Source organism: Engystomops pustulosus, chromosome 3 (genome assembly GCF_040894005.1).
Source record: "Engystomops pustulosus chromosome 3, aEngPut4.maternal, whole genome shotgun sequence".
NCBI classification, from domain to species: Eukaryota; Metazoa; Chordata; class Amphibia; order Anura; family Leptodactylidae; genus Engystomops; species Engystomops pustulosus.
Genome location: NC_092413.1, coordinates 170578117 through 170597998, shown reverse-complemented (window position 1 = coordinate 170597998; position 19882 = coordinate 170578117). Strand labels below are relative to the sequence as shown.

At 41.3% G+C, this 19882-nt stretch overlaps 1 protein-coding gene across 2 annotated transcripts in view; it reads right to left on the bottom strand.

The window, feature by feature from the left end:
- GPR149 (G protein-coupled receptor 149) overlaps window positions 1-10681 on the bottom strand; it is a 63538-nt gene extending 52857 nt beyond the window's left edge. The window contains exons 1-3 of one of the 2 annotated variants that reach the window (XM_072142973.1): window positions 10388-10681; window positions 9381-9648; window positions 4623-4815 (exon numbers count right to left, since the gene is read on the bottom strand). In XM_072142973.1, the coding sequence (XP_071999074.1) occupies window positions 4623-4815; window positions 9381-9648; window positions 10388-10416 (490 nt within the window). In that variant the 5' untranslated portion in view covers window positions 10417-10681. Of the gene's footprint in view, window positions 1-4622; window positions 4816-9380 lie in introns of both variants that reach the window. The other variant, XM_072142972.1, reaches the window with a different exon arrangement.
- Window positions 10682-19882: the final 9201 nt, after the last annotated feature.

The window sequence follows — 19882 nt, the reverse complement described above, 5'->3', positions numbered from 1 at the left end:
GTTCTCGGTAAAGGCTCATGCATATTGTACTTATATATTTATGTCATGGGAATCTGTAATGTGACGCACCTAACATGTGCACACAAGAGCAGATTTACCCATAATGTAACCTCTGCATAATGCAAGTGTGTATGGTCCCCACAATATTCTCACTATACATTTTCAAGCTTTGGCAGTATGCAAATAGGCTTTCCAAAGTGTTAAATGAAAAGCAATTCCTTCTTTTGCTACCTTGAAAGGCAGCCCCCTTAATACCAAGTATGACCTACAAGAAGTCTAATAACATGATGTGGGATTTAGCTAAACCAGTATATCTATTCCAGAAGGAACAGAGTCCCAACTGTATACAGCGCTGTTTCAACCTGATTGGGTCTCCTCAGTACACTGTAGGGAACAGGTTTGGCTGTGTGAGAGGCTATTGACTAGGGTCAGATGGTAGATGTTCGCCTTATGTAGAGTTTGCCAATTGAGGCCACCTTATAGGCGTGTGGAGACTTATAGCCATGCTCTGGGAAGTATGGAAATTAGTTTTGGCAAGCTTTGGCCAAGAAACTCTGTGTTACGCCATTTAAAGCAGGGACACCATTTTTATTCACTGCTTATTTGAGCATCTGTGAAAGAACAACCTATTGAGGCATACATGATTCCCTGCTGGAGCTGTTCCTTCCTAGAACCATATGGCAGCACACAAGAGATGCCATTTGCACATATTCCCGATTGAGCATTTCCTGATGTCTTCTTACCTAAGATCCTCTCGTGCATGTTGCCCTTTTCTTCCCTTCTGGAGATTTATTTTCAGTTTATAGAATAATAAATTCTGCCAAATCATAATCTCTGTAACATTTAATTTGCCTATTGAAAAATACCTATTGTATATCAAAATAGGTTTGATAGAGCAAATGTCAGTTTTGTTTATTTTCATTCTTTCTGACTCCGGTGGGTGGTTGTTCTCTTTTCTTGAAGTTTATGGTAGATTCTAGGGCGTGCGGGGGATACTTGTACTGGAATTACACTGCTGAGTGTCTGGTATTGTGAGGTATACTGGAGAATACTCTGCTATTCTAATGCTTATGAGTCATGCTATACATCATTTGCTTGTGAGAGTGCTTCTGTAGATCTAGAATCGACAATTAAGAAGGAAAAAGCTCTGTCATGTAATAGGCAATAGGGTAATTGAGAACAATATCTCAGTGGAAGCATAAAGTAGGGAATGAAGTGATAAAATGAGTGAGATCATTTTCTTGTGGGATCAGAATGACCTTGTTGCCATAGCTTCTTTTCATGTACTTCACCTTATCAACTTGTTCCATAATTACTAAGGCTTTCTTGATTAATGTTATATACAGTTTTAATAAAAAAGACCTTGTATATATAGAGATCTCCTGCCTCTATAAAGTAAAATGAATGCTAGGAGATGTACATCAAGATGTGGCTCTTCTCCATACATGAAGGCATAAACCCACTTTCTAGCTTACACGTATACAAACATATAGAATAAATCATACATCTTCTCTAATAATTATTATGTCTGTTTTATTATGTAATATGGTAGGTAGGGATTCCCCAAAAACCACACATTAAAGTCTCTACGACGATCTGCATAATTCTAATATAATTAGGATTTGTAAAAACTCACGAAAATATGTTAAATAAGATTATATCTTAAATAAAAGATTAATAAAAGTGAAGTTTTAACGACAAATGAGTCTCAGTGAGGCCTAATGGCCTTTTTTTGTAAATAGGGATGAAAAAGGACACAAGACCATCAAATCCAACCTATAAATCCAACAGTGTTGGTCCATAGATCAATGCTAATAGGCCCAAAGTATGGAAAATTCCTTCCTCAACATCAAATTAACAAATATTTTGTTCCCATAACCTTTGATATCCTTGCTCTCCAGAAAGGCATCCTAGCCTTTCTTGAACTTGTACAAAAATATCCACCATAACAACCTCCTGCGGCTCTTACAGTAAAGAATCCCTCTTTATGATGTCTACAATGTAGAGCAGCCTCTTCTAAAGGCATAGAGGATTCCCCCTGTCTATGTAGGTGGTAGAACTGCCTCTTCTCTAGGTGTAGAGGATGCCTCTTGTCTATTGCAAAAGTAAAACTCCCTCTCTTCTAGGCATAGAGAAGAGAATGCCCCCTGTCTTAAGTAATAGTAGAACCCGCTCTCCTCTAGGCATACAGTATACCCCCAGTCTATGGTGATGGTAGAACCAGCTCACCTCTAGTCATAAAGGATGCCCCCTGTCTATGGCAAAAGCAGAACCGGCTCACCTCTAGGCATAGAGTATACCCCAAGTCTATTTTTTCGAAAAAATTTGATTCGACCCGAATTGAATCATGACAAATCATGTTATAAAAAGGTATTTCCTGGCTGCAGAGAGCCTGTAGGGTGTTGTAGAACATTGTGCCATGCTTAAATATGCAAAGGGAGCATGGTTTGGTCTTCAAACAATGCTGTGTTTTAGTATGACACGCACATGACAGCCGCCGCTCTTAGAATCGCTTCACTTTTCACTTCCTTGTGCACTTACAGGGGACAACTTCACCAAATAAGGGAAGCGGAAATGCACCCTGACAAGGTAACGTCTGTGCCAGCTCAAAAAGACCGAGCTGAGGGCCAAAATCCCACTATAACATCAAAGAGTGCACTCTTTTTACACTGACATCAGATGATTCCATAGATTACGACAGAACCTGTTCTGTTAAACGCGGATACATGTAGAACCCCCCCTAAAAGAGTGGAGAGGGTGTCGGCAGTAATTTTACATTGACGTCCTGATCATTTTTCCCTTCATTTGTCCGTCAGTGTCGGCTTTCAGTCGGTCAATAATCCATCAGCATTGCTAAAGCCAAAAACAAACAGGAGTAGATCCAAAACAGAGATGACCAGTAAATGGGATGTTTGCATGTCCTCTGTGTTCTGTATCCACTCCTGCTTTTGGTTATCAATCCTGAGGCTTTTCATTCCTTCTGACAGATGAAATGAAGGGGGAAACTAAACTTAGTGGCAACGTCATAGAGCGATGGAGGGAGAAAACAGCATTATGAAAATGACAGGGTGTTCCAGGGAGACAGCGGTCAGTTGGCAGCAGCATGAGTAGACCACAGAGTGGCACAATGACAAATTATGGAGGTGGAAGAAACATGGTTGGCCACAGAGTGGCACAATGATATAGTGCGGAGGTGGCGGCAGCAGAAGCAGCAGCAGGAGCCCACAGGTGGCAGCAACATGGAAAGCCACAGAGTGGCACAATGATATAGTGTGAAGGTGGCATCAACAGGAGCCCACAGGTGGCAGCAACATGGTAAGCCACAATGTGGCACAATGATATAACAGCTGATATAGCAATAATACTAAACACAATGGGGCAGATTTACTTACCCGGTCCTGTCGCGTTCTCAGTGGAGGATTCGGGTCTTCCGGCGATTCACTAAGGTAGTGCGCCCGATGTCCACTTGGTGTTGCTGCTGTGCTGAATTACGTCGAAGTTCACTGAAGTTCACAGAGCTACGCTGGGTGCAGGTAAGCATGTGTCAAGCGCCCCTTTTTTAAAAAAAATATGGCGGTTTTTCCGAATCCATCGGGTTTTCTTACGGCCACGCCCCCCCCGGTTTCTGTTGCGTGCATGCCGGCGGCAATGCGCCACAATCCGATTGCGTGCGCCAAAAACCCATGGCAATTCAGGGAAAATCGGTGCAAATCGGAAATATTCGGGTAACGCGATGGAAAAACGCGAATCAGCCCCTTAGTAAATGACCCCCAATATGGCACACCGATGCACAACAAGTGTAGTCTTAAAAATACAACCACTTGTGAATAGAACCTGCACACCAAGACTGTAAAAATGTGGACACACTGGGGCACATTTACAAGGGTCGTGCGCTGCACTTTTGTCGGACTGTGCACGTTCTCCATGGCTAAAGCCGCTTGCACAGGTATTTAAGAAGTGTCAGCGCTGCTATTGTGTCGCATGCGACCCTTTTGTGGCGCAGCTACGCTGGCCGCCATGTGACACTATTAAGGTGGCGTTCCGGCGGCCAATCCTACTGATTCACACCGAACACCGGATTTAACTTGAAAATTGTGTTGCATGCCCTATGTTAAAAGTGCACCACAAAAAAGATGGTCAACACCTAAGTGGGGAAGCGGCAGATTCATGATTTCTGGCGCACGTTTCTAGTGATATAGCCCTTTTAGTGCATTGTCCGACTTTCAAAGTAAATGTGCCCCACTGCCTGGCGTCCACCCCGACGCATGTTTCAACCGCACAGGTCTTTGTCAAGGATTAGACCACCTACCACAACAGTTGGTTCTCATTTTGAAGCAATTCCCTCTAAACAATAGCTATTACCTTTGTTATGGTTATCATTTATTTTCTGTGTTATGATAGATGAATGCCTTTCTGTACGACTTAAAATACCAAAAACAAAAATCTAAAAAAATAAACAGTCGGTTCTATTTGATATTACAATTTGCTTAATTGAATTGTATGGGGTTAAGCGACAATGCCATACATCAGCTGTGGGCTGTTCAGTTTTTTTTTTTTCAGAATATTACATCCACTGTTGTTTTTTAATTATATCTATATTTTTTTGTATATTAACCACCCACCTTGACAGTCCTCCGATGACATAAAATGTGAATTCCTTCTGCAGTTGATGATGCAGCCACAAGGGAGATGACTCCAATGCTCAGATAACACAAACAGCGAACTGGTGGTAGCAGCTAACAAAGTCAGAAGAAAACTTAATGTCTCCAAAGAAAGGTTCTGGAAGCCAACAATGTGCTGAACAGTCATCTGTATCTGAAAGGCAAAGAATTGATATGGTGACTGTCCACCCCACAATTCACTGACCAGTGATAGTTCAAGTGCATTCGATATCTAATATTATCATTGCTACCATAAGTGAATGAGGTTTTCCTACAAAATAAACGTCTCATCACTAGGGTTCCCCCACCAATTCCAACCCCCACAATTTCCTAACTGCATAACACAACAAGGAGGAGTTTGAATTGTATAACGTCATGTATGCACAATTTTAAAGGCTGTCAGAGACACCCGTGTACTATATTGTATCACGTGAACTATTGCTGTGCCATTCTAATTTCTCCTCACTGTGTAGTAACATGTAGTAACTTATAAAAGGGAGCTTTGATGTCGGTAGGTATCCAGGAGCATGCTCATCGCTGGCTCATAGCTGTAGGGAGGTGGATGAAGGAAGGTGCGGCTGCTCATGCTATCGCAAGACTTTGGCGAGGAGACCAACTAAGTCACAAGACTTCGGCAATAGTAGGTGCAGCTGCCATGTGAGCCGGCGATGCGCATGCTCTAATGCTCCCGAGGGCTCGGTGACGTCACCAGGAGCAATGAAGGGAGGGTGGGGGGAGGCAGGGACGACACTCTGCATACCTCCCCTAGTATGCTAATGCCCAAGCGCTGTGACGTAGAGAGAAGCGCCGAGTGGGTTATTAGCAAAGTTAATAATCTAAAGTTATAATCCATCCATTTTGTTATTTATTTAACCAAAATATGTGCCTCAGCTACCCTTATGTGCAGGTTAGTGTGGGTACCCTTATGTGCAGGTTAGTGTGGGTCATAATGACCATTTACAAGTGGTAGGTTTCCTTTAACAAAAATTATTGAAGACGTAATGGTCATATTTAACTAGCAATAATGTTAATTTAAAAAACTGGACACATTAGGGGAAATCTATCAATCTGTTTACCTCAGGGCTCTGTACCATGGAACCATGGAACCATGGTACCATGGAAAGTGAGGTGATGGCTCTTGGCAAAAATTATGCTTTTGGGACAGAATTTTGGCACCATTTTCAAGTGTAAATCCCTAGGATTAGAAACTTTCATAACTCCGATGCAGCATACGATTTTCTAGACTAACTTTGTCTTACCGTACAACACTCTTGATAAATCTGCCCCATTGGTTACAGTTTTAATACATCTGTTTAGACAGACACAAATCCTTATGGCAAGGCTTTAGAAGTAAGGTTTCTTGGGAAGATGCTTGTGTATTATACATATTCATATACTTGTAGGGGGGAAACACCACGATTTACCAACCTAAATTAACGGCTATGTTGTGTAGGAATATTCTGACAAATGTCACCCATACCTTTGTTTTTATTGTCCAACTTCTACTTCCAAGATAAAACTTAATTTCAGAAATATGCAAATGAGGCATAAGTGCTTTGGCATAGCACCACAGGGCTCTGGCACCACATCTCTCCGGACCCAGGAGTGACATAGTTGTAGGGAGGTGGATGAAAGAAGGTGCTGGGTTATTGAAGTGTAGCAGAGGGTGTTATTGCTGTGGAGCTGGAGCCCTGAGGTGCTCTGCAAACTTCCCTGCACTCAGTCTCATTTGCATTTTCTAAAGTTAAATTAAAGGGGTTGTCCCCTTTAAGCACTTTGCAGCAAATAATTCATATTGTTTGTATAATGAAAAGTTATTTAATTGTCCAACATACTTTCTGTATCAATTCTTCACAGCTTTCTAGATCTCTGCTTGCTGTCTCCTTGTTGTCCTTCAAAAGGAAGTTTTATTGTAAATTTCCTGTAGATAAACACCGGTCCATGGTCATGTGATGTCACACAGGTGCATGGCTCATTATAACACACAGTGTAATCAGAGTTGTGGGTTATAAAGAGCCGTGCACCTGTGTGACATCACATGACCATGGACCGGTGTTTATTTATTGGAATTAAACAATGAGGCTACCTGTTGCTTGGCAGCAAGCAGAGATCTAGAAAACCATGAAGAATTGATACAGAAAGTATATTGCAAAATTGAATAACATTTCATAATACTAATATCAACAGACGTACAGGATGTTTATTGCACACGTTTACAGTACTTCTTCTGTTGCAAGCCTTTCTACGGTGCCGATATGATGGCCCAGCCCTAGCACTAACACCTGAGATCAGAAAAGCTCAGATCTCGGGTGTTCAGCCTCTTAGAGCAAACATAAATGTAGTGTCCAGGCGGGTGCAGATGGAGCGTGCTCCCTCTTTCACCCATCGGCAACCTGCTGCCGCAATTGCAGTCTGGATGCCGAACCTAATAGATGCATTGCATCAGGGACAGTATAATGCATTGCACTACATATGTGCAGTGTATTATACAAGAGATAAAACAATATCATGTTAGTGTCCCCTTGTAGGACAAAGTGATGTAAAACATATGTAAAAATAAGGGTTTTATGTAAAAAAAAAAAGTCTAAAACAAAATTTATATAAAAACACCAGCACACAAAATTTGCCTGCCCCTTTAATTAAAAAAACATCAGCCCTACTATCTCATCACAACTTTATCAAACTACAGCGTGAACAAGGGCTAAATGCCCCCCCCTGCAATGTATACAATGGTTATAGTTAATAAATAATATACAAGATGTATGTAAACAGTAAATAAATATTCTATATGAAAGAAATCAAGATCAGGTCTACATTGTACACCTCAATGACCCACTTTCATGTGTTTAAAATTAAGATTAAGAGATGTGAAGGTCCCTGTTCCCACATCGCTCCAGTATTTCCAGATATAGGCCCTGCTCACGACCGAAGTTCTGGGACCCCTATGACCTCCCTTCCTCTAACCACTGGGCATTTCTTCCATCAAGCCACTGAAAAGTTAAAAGTGGGTCCTGTGTGCCCCTAAATTTCTGACCAGCAGAAAGTAGAAGTAAAGGAAGTACCATATAAGCACAAAAAAAGGGGTGCTGTGGCGGTGGTCAGAGTTACTGCTTTAAACAATTTTTTGGCTACATACAACACCCTGGTGGGTAATATTACTGGTTACAGCCTAATTGTATATACTGTTGTCTGTCTGGTACTTTGAGTGTATTTACCATGCATTGTAATACTTCAGACCACCGCCACACCTTTTGTGGTTTTTATGTATGTTTTTAACCGTGTTTTTTGATGGCAGATTAAATAAAGGTGTATATTGTTTATTATGAATTGAGTACTAAATTATATTGCAAATTATTTATTTATTTATTTGAGAATCCTATATACTTCTATTGGTATTGCATAAAAGAAACATGATCTGGAAGGTTTTTGACTGCTTGACAATATAATGCTTGTGGTTTATTTGGTGAATTTGTGCTGGCAAATCCCCTTTAAAGGATATTCACCATATGGATTCAGTGGTTTTAACCCAAATACACTTACACTCTAGTATGTGCCCCCTGAAACAGGATCCACTCTTCATTTAACTGTTAAGGGCTTTCTTTTCATGAATAAACAACTTTTTAACACTATGCAAATGAGCCTCAGGGGCTACTGTGCCCATTATATAAGCACCATCTGGCTCCGTTGGCTGTCCCCAAGGGAATGGACAGAGGAGCTGGTCATAAGTGCTGAAGGAAGGAGTGAATAATCAGCACCCGACTGAGATGGTAGCAGCTTCTGCCCTAAGGCATATTTTTAAAAGTCCTTTTTCACAAAAAAATACATGTATGTACAATACAAGCATGTAAGTATGCTTCGGTTATTCCTAATGGAAAAAGATGGTGCTTCATAAAATGCCATAACACCTGGCCAGATCATGTCTCACCAAACTAGACTATGAGCTTCATAGTAACTAAGTAAAGGTAGCATTATTAAGGTTGTGGGAAGCAAGATTTATTTTAGATTGTTTCCTCACGCAACAAAATTCAAGGTAATATTCACAAAAATGCTGGGCAGATATAGATGAAGTTAGTGGAAGTCTAAAATGCACAATACCTGAGCTGTCCAGGGTTATCATAGAGAAGTGTTGATGCAGAACATGAGCTCTAACTCAAAGTTAACATCAAAAAGGCGTTAAGAAGTTTGGAAATACAGAGCAAATATTGGTGTGTTTGCTCCTCAATGTGGGAATGTCTGATACTTCTGTAAGTCTTATCCTGCTTACTTCACATTGTCAGCTATTTTACTATAGAGAGGTCAGCATCACCCAAGGTCTTCAAGGTTGGAGGCAGGGAAACTCTCCTGTTACTTAATTAACCTTTTCCTTACAAAACACCATCTGCTCCCATTAATATGTATAGCTACAGCCATCTCTGACAGGCGAGTACTTAATAAAACATATATTTCTCTCGGTTCACTGCCAGAGCAATGCCTTTGTGACACGTCAAGGTTGCGGACACAAAAAAAGCAATAAAAGGCTTTTACTTTCCCGGGAGTGTGTGATAGAGTAGCACGCCACAAGCATTTAACCCAATCCTAGCCGTATCTGTCACTATTACATATCCTATCAGCTAATATATAAATCTGTGTCATAGTTTTCATTATAAGGGATGCATAGAGATTAATGAAACTGTCTGTTACATTGCTTTTTATTGACGGTATTAAAGAGCATGCTTTTACCATGATTGGAAGCCACAGAATGACTTTCGTCAAAGCAAGTATCAGGGAAAAGCGCTTCTGAGCGTAGAGTACGGTCATGCTCCTGCTATCTCTGTTGCCGCTTGTACAGTACCGGTCATCCCCCAGACTCCTCTTGTACACCGCCTCTGAGCTCACACTATTCTCATTGAAATTCTTCAAGGTTTTTCCAGCAGGATTATCTGGAGACATAGACGAGGCGTTGCTTCCCAGAGGTGTATTCGGGGTTAGATAACCTTTAGCAATATCTCTATAATTGAAATATAGAAGTTGTTCTTGGTTATCCGAGCAAAGCAACTGGTGAGTTAGAGGAACAGAGAAGACTGTCAGAACACAAAAACAGAAAGAATAAAAAGCAAATAAAAACAGCACATAAGTACTGGAACAGTCTATAAGGCATCCCCAAGACGTGGCAATGTACGATCCCCAACCACAAAAAGGAAGGGCACTTATCATCAAACTAACAAGCCATGTGCTGACAATCGCCCATGATATCTTAGAAGGCATTTTGGTAGTTTCGTATTTTGCTGGTTTGGTAGCTGTGCAGAAGTTATAGGAAATTATTAGAGATGCCTTTAAATTGCTTGAAACTCCCTGAAACAGGTAGAGAAAAGCAGCGGCGGTGCACAGTGGCTGAAAAAGCAGGTAATTGGTCCATTGCTTTACCATGAAGATAGTAGCAGGTGCCACACATAGTAAGTCATCCACACACAAAGAAGCCACTAACATAGACAGAGCAGACTTGTTCTTTATCCGCACCAAGGATACCAGAGAATAAACGCTGCTCACCAACACGATCAGCGTCAGTGTCAATGTTAGACAAAAAAGAAGTAGATTTCTGGGAGATGGGGACTTTGGTGTCTCTGTACTGGTGCTATTTGCATACAGAAGAGTTGTTGGAACCGACATTGCTTTAGATTGTATAGTTTCCTAAAATATGATACCATTTAGTGAAAATAATGAATCCATACTGCCCCGAGGCTGCTTACATTCCCTCCTGAAGGTAAAGACTAACCATCTTCCAAGCTTCACAGTAGTAAAAGTTCCAGTTAAGCTGCAGAATACGTTGTCAAGAAGAAGCCAAACTCTTGAGAAATGCTCCGTGCCTTCTAGTAAAGTTCAGAATCCTTGGAGTAATGACAGGGGACAGCAGCATCTCCATCCTTTACACCATAAGCAGGTTGTGGGGTGAGAAGAGGCGGGGAGGGCTGAGGAGCGGATACAGTCAGGGCATGTTAGCAGTGTGAGGACGCCAGTAGAGTGAGATGTTCCTTGAATCAGCCTGCTGGAAGCTGCAGGAGGGTGGAGTCTGCTCCCAGCTCTCAATAGGAAGAGAAATAAAAGCACGAGTCTGATGGATGTTATCTCCTCTCCACAAATTAGCCGAGCTCTACAACTGTTCTTCTGTAAACGCGTTGTGGCACTGAATCGTGTATATTCATACATAATGCATTTAGGATATCTCTGTTTTATTTCACATATTCCAGTACAATCCCAAGATAAAAGCCCAATCAGTATTGTCATTACTCTAGAAATATATATATATCCTCTTGTGTATCCCGTTATCTTGCCTGGTACTGTCTGTGATCACGATGCTTCTCCTGGGGGGAAGGGCAGCTTACAGTAGATAATTATGGCAATGATCAACAAGTCACAGAACATAACAGAAAACTAGTAAATGAGGTGAGAACTGAGTCTTACCTTATCCTGGACTCAATGGGTAAGATTCATCAGTAGGGAGGAAAACTGCACTATGTGCCTGGTGTGCCAGATTATTGAATACTGGTGTATGGTCTGAACTGGTATTAAACTGAGTGCACCAGTTTGTTTGTGAACTCAGTTTAACAGGTGTTTGCCACATTTCCAAGAAGTCAAAACCAGAAAGCTCCTTTAAGTGCGGTGTTTTGTGTTGCAGCTGAACTGGCGGACAACCGGTTGACAACTTTATCAATTAAATATACTCATCCCAGGCGGACAACTGGTTGACAACTTTATCAATTAAATATACTCATCCCAGTTTTGTAACTAGGAAATGGCTAGAAAGATTGGTAGTATGCTCCATTGGACACTCTGCCGTATGTATACACTGCAGGGGCAGGAGTTCCAGGATGTATACAGCTGCAACAGATGTGCCCATATTTTTCTAGTGGCAGCTCGTGTTACAGATCTGGAGGAAGATATTGCACGTCTGCGAGCAATCGACAATCCTGAGAGGAGTATGTTGCTCACTGAGCAAGCAATAAGCAGGGTAGAAGTGAAGGTTGGAGAGGTAAGCCAGCAGGGCCAGGTGGGTAGCTGGGTTACAGTAAATAGAGGGGGTAGGAAGGGGTCCAAAAAAGGAAGGCCAATTTCGACTCTAAAGATCCAAGCAAAATTGCAAAATTGTGCAATGATGTAAGGACGTCAGTGTCAGAAATGGCAGCCCTAGCGGATCCTGCTCTCCCTCACAGCCAGGGGAGCAGACCAGTTAGTAGTAGGGTGGATGGGAATGCAGTAAGCCAAGACAGCTAGTGGTTGTTGGGGACTCTATAATCAGGAAGATGGATAGAATAATTTGTCGCCAAGACCGCCTCAACCGAGTGGTTTGCTGTCTCCCTGGAGCCAGGGTTCGGCATGTGGTGGTAAAGATGGATAAATTACTGGGAGGGGCTGGGGATGACCCAGCTGTCGTGGTCCATGTTGGTACCAATGACAGAATAGATGGTAGGTGGAGGAGCCTGAAGAATAATTTTAAAGGATTAGGCTCAAAGCTTAAGGGAAGGAATTCTACCTGTGCCATACGCTACACAGAGCAGCGGGAGCTCAGGGAGTTAAATGCATGGCTCATATCCTGGTGTAGAGCAGAGGGATTTGGGTTCCTAGAGCACTGGGCTGACTTTTCACTGGGGTATAAGCTGTTTTCCACAGATAACTTGCACCTAAATGGAAGGGGAGATGCTGTGCTTGGGGAGAAAATCCTAGCAGGGGTGGTGGATCATTTAAACTAGGATCGGGAGAGGAGGAAAAGGAAGACACTGAAGGGGTAGACAGGTCAGAAAGGGAGCAGCCTAAGTTGGTCGGTGGGAAGTGGGAGGTGTATGGAGGACTAAGGCAGTGGATAAGGAGATCCACAAGTTACAAAACAATAGTGAGGATATATGTGCCAGTAAAATTACTATAAATCAGATAAATAACTGTGGAGAAATAAAGTGTATGTTCACAAATGCCAGAAGTATCACGGCCAAAATGGGCGAACTTGAGGCTCTGGTATTAGAGGAAGAGTTCGATGTTGTTGGTGTAGTAGAGACATGGCTTGATGCATCGCATGATTGGGGTGTTAATATTCAAGGTTTTACACTCTTTAGGAAGGACAGGGCAAATAGGAGGGGAGGTGGTGTATGTCTGTATGTCAGAAGAGATTTAAAAGCGATTGTGAATGAGACAGTGGTCTCAGAAGAGTGTGAGGAGGCTGAGATTTTGTGGGTTGAAATTCAAAAGCAGGAGAGTTTTGAGAAAATTATTTTTGGTGTAATTCATAGACCCCCTAACATCTCTGAGGAAATAGGACAACATTTCATAAATAAGGCACAAAAACTGTCATCAATCAATGTGTTGTAAGGCCTCATGCATGATCATTGCTTTTTATTTTATGCTGGACATTGTTTTAATGGCTAGCATGCGTCACCATGTCTTTTTATGGGGTCTTCCGCAAAATGGTTTCCACGTACCTGTGTATGAACAAACTCCCCGAGCTGCAAAACTCAGAGCAGGTCCTGTTCCTGTGTTTGCAGCTCCACAAGTTTTCTGATGTCATTGTTGCGTGGCCAAACCTCACACACCGATGGGATGTGGGCTGCAAACAACAAAACACCGGCCTGTTGTCTGTCTATAACAGACACATGTTCATGTGCATGAGGATAGAGGATAATTTTCACCAGACCCCAATTAGAATGGAACAAATGTTTTGAATATGTGGTGCTTCTCCATAAAAATAGTCACGTGAAAGGAGCTATAGTGCGCATGAATGGTGATTGCTCCATTGTTATAGGGTACATACTACCCCTCTTTTGGGGGAAGTTTAGGAGTTTTGGGGAAAATCTCCTTAAGATGGTCTGATGTCATATTAACTCAAACAATTTGAGATTTTTAAAAGTGCAGCGTAATAGACAGAAATGCACAATAATTCCTTATAGTGAGACAGGGCACAGAGAGAGCATTGCTCAATAATGTAAAGCTGCTACAATATGCAGGAAGTATCAAACAATAATGGATTTCCAAAATAAATATCTGCAAACTTAATATGAGCGCTGTTGTATTTGTTGGATGGCTGCTTCAGGAGCACACTGTGTTCTCTATTTACTTTTGTACATTCACTCTTGTTATGAATTCATGAAATTCCATTAAGGTGATATTGCCAAATTGGTTATATTCATTATCTTTTATACTCATTGATTTACTTATAATGGCTTTACACTCATTTTCTTTCTTGTCTCTTTAAAGGAAAACTGCCATTTGCTAATATGCATTATGAACCAAACATACCTTCAGAATTCTGTAGCTACATTGATGCAGGAACATATCTTGTTTGATACCTGAACTGAGTGGTTTTGCTGAAAAAACTATTCTAAAATCATGATAATGAGGCTCTGTCATTCCTACGGCAGCCCCGGCGCTTCTCCTCTTACCTTAATTATGCACTGCTTCAGCCTTGTCCTGCCCAGCATAAGCCAAGAATACATCATCACTGTGTTGTCCATAACAGGCAGAAGTAATCAATTGCTGCACCATGTCTATGAGTCATCCAGCTCAGGTTGATTAATCCTGTCTGGACAGTTTCTGTCTATGGATGTGGAAGTAATGTGTTTATGTACCCCCAAGGTCCTGAATTTTATAATTGTTTTTTGAGCAAAACCACTTAGCTCAGAGATTAAACAAGATATGTTTCTGCATCAGTGTAGGTCTAGTTATGTTTGATTCACAATGCATAAATATAAATGGTAGATTTCCTTTAAATAATATACACAGTAGTATTTTCACCAAGAAATAACCTAATTGCTTTATACATGATTGAGAAGGCTATGTAGATCTCTATACAGGGCACTAATTCTGATAACAGGCAAGTGCTCAGTCTCTAGTATCCTGCAATGGTTTCTATTCTGTGTCCTGATTTATATGTTCCTGACCTCGACAGTTTACAGCCCTGTCTCTGAACCACAATTCTGTTTATGGTCTCATTGTGACTACTAAGCTTGTCCTGACAATCAAACTGGAGGGCATGCAACATAATAGCTTATGAAAACCACCCGTAGGGCACACAAATCTGTACTTTAACAGTATAATTAAACTTCTAAAAATGACAGAGGCTTCTTGTGTGGAAAATTAGGTCACAGCTTCATTTTTTTATTTATTAACCCATAATATCCAAAAATGGAGGCTGTATGCCCAGTTGAACTCCCAGCAGACAAGTCGGTCAACCGAGCAACCATCATCACAAATCTTCCACCATTCCACCTGCAGTGAAATTTTAAAAACATCACATATTTCTATAGAAGACAGCAAGCAGAGATCTAGAAAAATGTGAGAAATTGTTACAGAAATTATATTGGAAAATTCCACAACTTTTCATTATGCAAATGATAATATTTGTATTGCCTTTCAGCTTACTGGTTCTTCAATTTCTCATGGTTTTCTAGATTTCTGCTTGCTGTCAGTCTACGGGAAACCTCCCAATTTTCTACCAGTGTACCGGAATCTGTCCACGGTCATGTAATGTGACACAGGTACGCGGCTCATTATTATCACACAAATCTGGTTAGCCTCTGTGATACTAATAGCTTGTGCACCTGTGCACCTGCATCTGTGCACCCAACATCACATGACCATGGACAGATTTGTATCCACCGGAAGTTAACTGTGAAGCTTCCCATAGACCAGTGATGGTGAACCTTTTGGAGACAAAGTGCCCAAGCTGCAACCAAAAGCCACTTATATGTCACAAAGTGCCAACATGACAATTTAAGCAGTAACTTATTAATCCCAGCTGTACCACAGGTTTTAATCGTATTGGCATCCAGAGGACACCAATACAATAGAAAGATGGAGAAATTTGGATTGTAGCTTCCCTCCAGGGTCCCATGAAGAGGAAGGATCAGGGGACCCAGAGCAGGAGCTCCAATGACAATCCATCTCTATCCACACGTTCTTGTTCCTCCTTTAGTCCTGGCAGCCAAATAGCACTGAGCATGGCACGTGGTGCGCTGTATTGGATCACAGGAGAAAGCATTGAGTCCTATCTGGCAAACTCTGTGTTGGGGTGAAGGCCTGGGTGCCCACAGAAAGGGCTCCAAGTGCCACCTCTGGCACCCATGCCATAGGTTCGCCACCACTGCCATAGACTGACAACAAAAAGTATGTTGGAAACCTCTGTAATTCTCCATTACACAAACAATATCAATTATTTGCTGAAAGTGGTCAACCCCTTTAAGCCCAAAAAAGTCCTCAAAAATCCACGAATAAAGAAGAAAAGCTAAGCCAAAAATTAGAGTTATGTGCCCCAGTAGGTCTACAAGCCACTGTCCATTACATCTAATTTGCCACAGTGAATGTGCAGAGCAAACATGAGTAAATTATCCAATATCTTCTTGCACATATTTGCTGTGGAGAAGAGGTTGGAGCTAGGAGAATGGCTTTTATACAAAAATAGCTTTTATGCAACAGTTCAAAGATGTAGCTCTTATGTTTTTAAAAGAAATCTACCATCAAAATCAAGCATGATAAACCGGCACACTTACTCATTGATCCATGTGCTGTGGGGTGTTACCAGAGCCCCTCCGTGCTGTCGTTCCACAGGCTGTACACTGTGCAGGAGCATGTCTCACCCTCTCCTTGCTACCTCAGCAATTTTTCTTATGTCTGCTTGCTGTAATATCACAAAGTGGGAGTGGGGAAGTGTAACAGCATGTGAAACTGCATCATGGAGCGTCTCTGGTAAGACCTCCCCCATGAGCCCTTCTGGTTCATTAGCATAATTGTAGTTGATTTTAGAAGGAAGGAGGCTTTGAATAACACATATAAGAGGATTACCACAGTCATAGCGTCTGGATCTATGAGTAAGTGTCCTGCTTGATTTCTATGGTACATTTCCTTTACAGATGATTTTGTTCTCTTGATTGTTCTCTTGATTGGGACAGAAAAGCGATGTTTATGCCAGAGAAGGCAATAAAAGCTAAATGATGCAATGCCCACACAACACAGTAATACAACAGCCTGCCACCGGTCATATTTATGGTTTATGAAATATGCCATTACCATTGACACTACCTAGAAATATGCCATGAATGTGCTTTTAACCCAAATAATACTATCCTATTAATAGACATAAGAGAATATAAGCAACTTTTTTTGCAAAATTATACATCTACTTGATTTTCATGCAATGATTTGAATTAATTATAACCAGAGACTTTTTTAAAAATTTGATTTGGCTACAAATCAAACCGGTCCTAACAGGAGAACATGTTAGCCGAATCCAACCTCCTGGAAACCTTTGTGGTACGGCCTGGTGCCACAAAAGAGATTTTCTGCAAAGTTAAGGCTCTTAAAAGGTAGCCAACTCAGGGCTCCAAGAGGGTGGACTTCTGGGAGATCTGGGAGGTGGAGGACAGTCATCCCCCAAGGCTGAGCCAAGGGTCCATATGGGAGGACTTCTGGGTGGTCTGAGAGCAGGTGGACCATGATCCTCCCAGGCTGAGCCAGGACCTCCAGGAATGTGGACAATGATCCTCCCAGGCTGAGCCAATACTCCAGGTGGTATTCTGAGAGGCAGAAAGCAGGAGGACCAGGATCTCCCAGGCTGAGCCATGGCTCCCGGACGATGGCCTTCCAGGAAGTCCGAGAGCAGGAGGATCTGGTGGACACAGTCAGAGTCAAGGCTCAAGGTGGGTAGTTAATTATTGGGAACCTTCCAGTCATGGCAAAGACTTTGCTGCAGCATGCCAGAAATGGCCTAAATAGGGCTTCCATTAATTCCATAGAGCTGTGAAGTCAATATAGGCTTCACATACATAATATAGGACTTGAACAAATGGAAGTGGAAGGAGGCCTAGACATGAGGGCTTGCAATCTTTATAGGAAGATAGATGGAGTCACTATTTGAAGGATCTGAATTGATAATGGGCACATTCATTTATTGATCACCTCTGACTCATGTTTTGGAGGATTGGATGAAAATAAATTTGCATATGTTTTTAGGCATTTTTTAGTTAATGCATCTGAAGTAGGGTGTAATTACCTTATACATTATTTTAATGGTTGAAGTCATTATACTATAGTAAAAAGAGGGAGAGTCCGCTCACCTGAAGTCAATGTAGCAGTGTCAGGAGTGTTGGAGCACGGGCAACTTAGTTCCATTTATAAAGCGTAGAAGCGTAGAGAGACTACACCTCCTTTGTAGAAGTGACATTCCCCTTTTTGGGGACACAGAAAAGTGTCAAAAAAGTCCTGATAAGTGTGGCACAAAGCATGTGTTTTTGCTGGAAATTACACTAGAAGTCTTCCCGCAGTGGACTATTAAATTTCCCCAATGTGTGTTTATTTTTAAACAGTTTTGTATAATAAAATGTATCTACTCTCCAGGGTCTCCTGAACGGGTATAATCACGGCTCCAAAGAAGAAGCTCCAATGATAATCCACTTATCTATACACACTCATTCCCCCTGCTGTCCCCAACATCCCACAATGTATTACTATAAAATAGCGCTGAGCGCGGCCCAGCACAGACAGGGCTTTGAGCACCTCATCTGGCACTCGTGCCATACGTTTGGCACCACTCTTCAGTTTGCAGTTGCTACAATGCTTTGAGGGCTGCTTTGTGGATATTTTGCTGCTGTGACAAACATATCCTCTCTGCATAGAGCTTCAAATCTGACACTTTATTAAGTTTCTGTTCATCTTGCTATAAAAATAAAGAAAGCAAGAAACCAATATAGTGGTTATAATAAAATACAAAACCAACTGGTGTTACAAACTCCAAAACAATAATTAAAGCACAACTCCAACATTTCTTATTTCCAAAACCAATAGCTCTTGGGAAGTAGAACAACTTTGCCTATTATTTTGATTACCTGTCGGCAGCAGTTTCTTTGTTATCCTCCCTGAGTTTAGCCTAATCTTGCACTAGTCTCCTGGCTCTGGAGATTTCTCGTATGATCCGTAGAATTGTAAACAGGACTGAAAGCGTGGAGGGGCTGCAAGTACCTGCTCTCAAAGGAGACAGCATGGGGAGTTCATGTGAAAGAGGTGTAGCAGTGTTGAGTGTGTAAATCAGTGACTACATATACCTAACCCTACACAGAACAGTGAGGTATAAAACCTCCCCTGTACCATCTCAGTCCCTTTCTCATGCTGTAGAAATGTGTCTACATGTGTCTGAATGGCTCTCTACTTTTATGGACATTGTATCGGAAGTTTATGCATTGTCATGCATTTGTTATAATATCGAAGCATTTTCAAAAAATCTTTGTATGTGGAATGGACACTGAGGCTGTGAAAATCTCATATATATTGGATGTCGTGTATAAGTTGTGTTGGATACTATTGAAAAAATACCCTCTCAGTCCCTCCATCCTAGTCTGTGACTCTACTGAACTTTATCTGTCCCCCTCTGCCGCTCATGCTGTGTCACACAGCTCTTCCTATGCCATATTCTGTCACTATCTGCACAAAAGAGAAGTAATTAACCTTTAGTGCTCACACAGCACAGACTATACACTGTATGAAACTGTTTCACTGCTGGTTCCTTCTATATATTACATGTTCCTTAAGGTTCCTCCATGTGATGGATGTGGGCAAGCAGTGTTCAGTGGATTTACTTATAAGAATTTCACAGGACTTGTGGCAAAATTACTGAATGAGTGAACATAAGGCATCATGGGAAATAAGTGAAGAATGAATTTGACTCAGCTTGAGGGCAGATATAGGAAAAGGTTAGTGTCCACCCACTTCATCAATAGTGAGCAGGATTTTTGACAAGCAGTTGTAGAACAAGAAACACAATAACCATGGGAAGAAAGGGGCAAGGAATACAATATGGACATTGTTCTGTTTGTCTTAAAGGGAGAATCACATATGTTTGTTTGGTAAATATCATTATAACATTGGAGCCAAAAAACAAAACAACAAAGGGTATCACTAATGACGAAAAATAATAATAAAAATGATCTATCTTTATTACTTTATTCAGCGTCTCCTCAGCCTGACAGTATGAACAGACAGTATGAGGACAACACTGACACAGATGTAACACTATGCCTATAGACACATTAGGAAGCATTTTTGTTATTATTCGATCATACATGTTATGAGCTGAACATTTTCCTATTTTCTTTCATATTGAATATTTTTAGCTGGTTTTTACTCCTATATTTTTGTTGAGTGCTATGATCAATGTGTTTAGCAGCTAAAATTGAAAATCTTTCTCCACTTTCCATTATTAAACAGAGACTTAC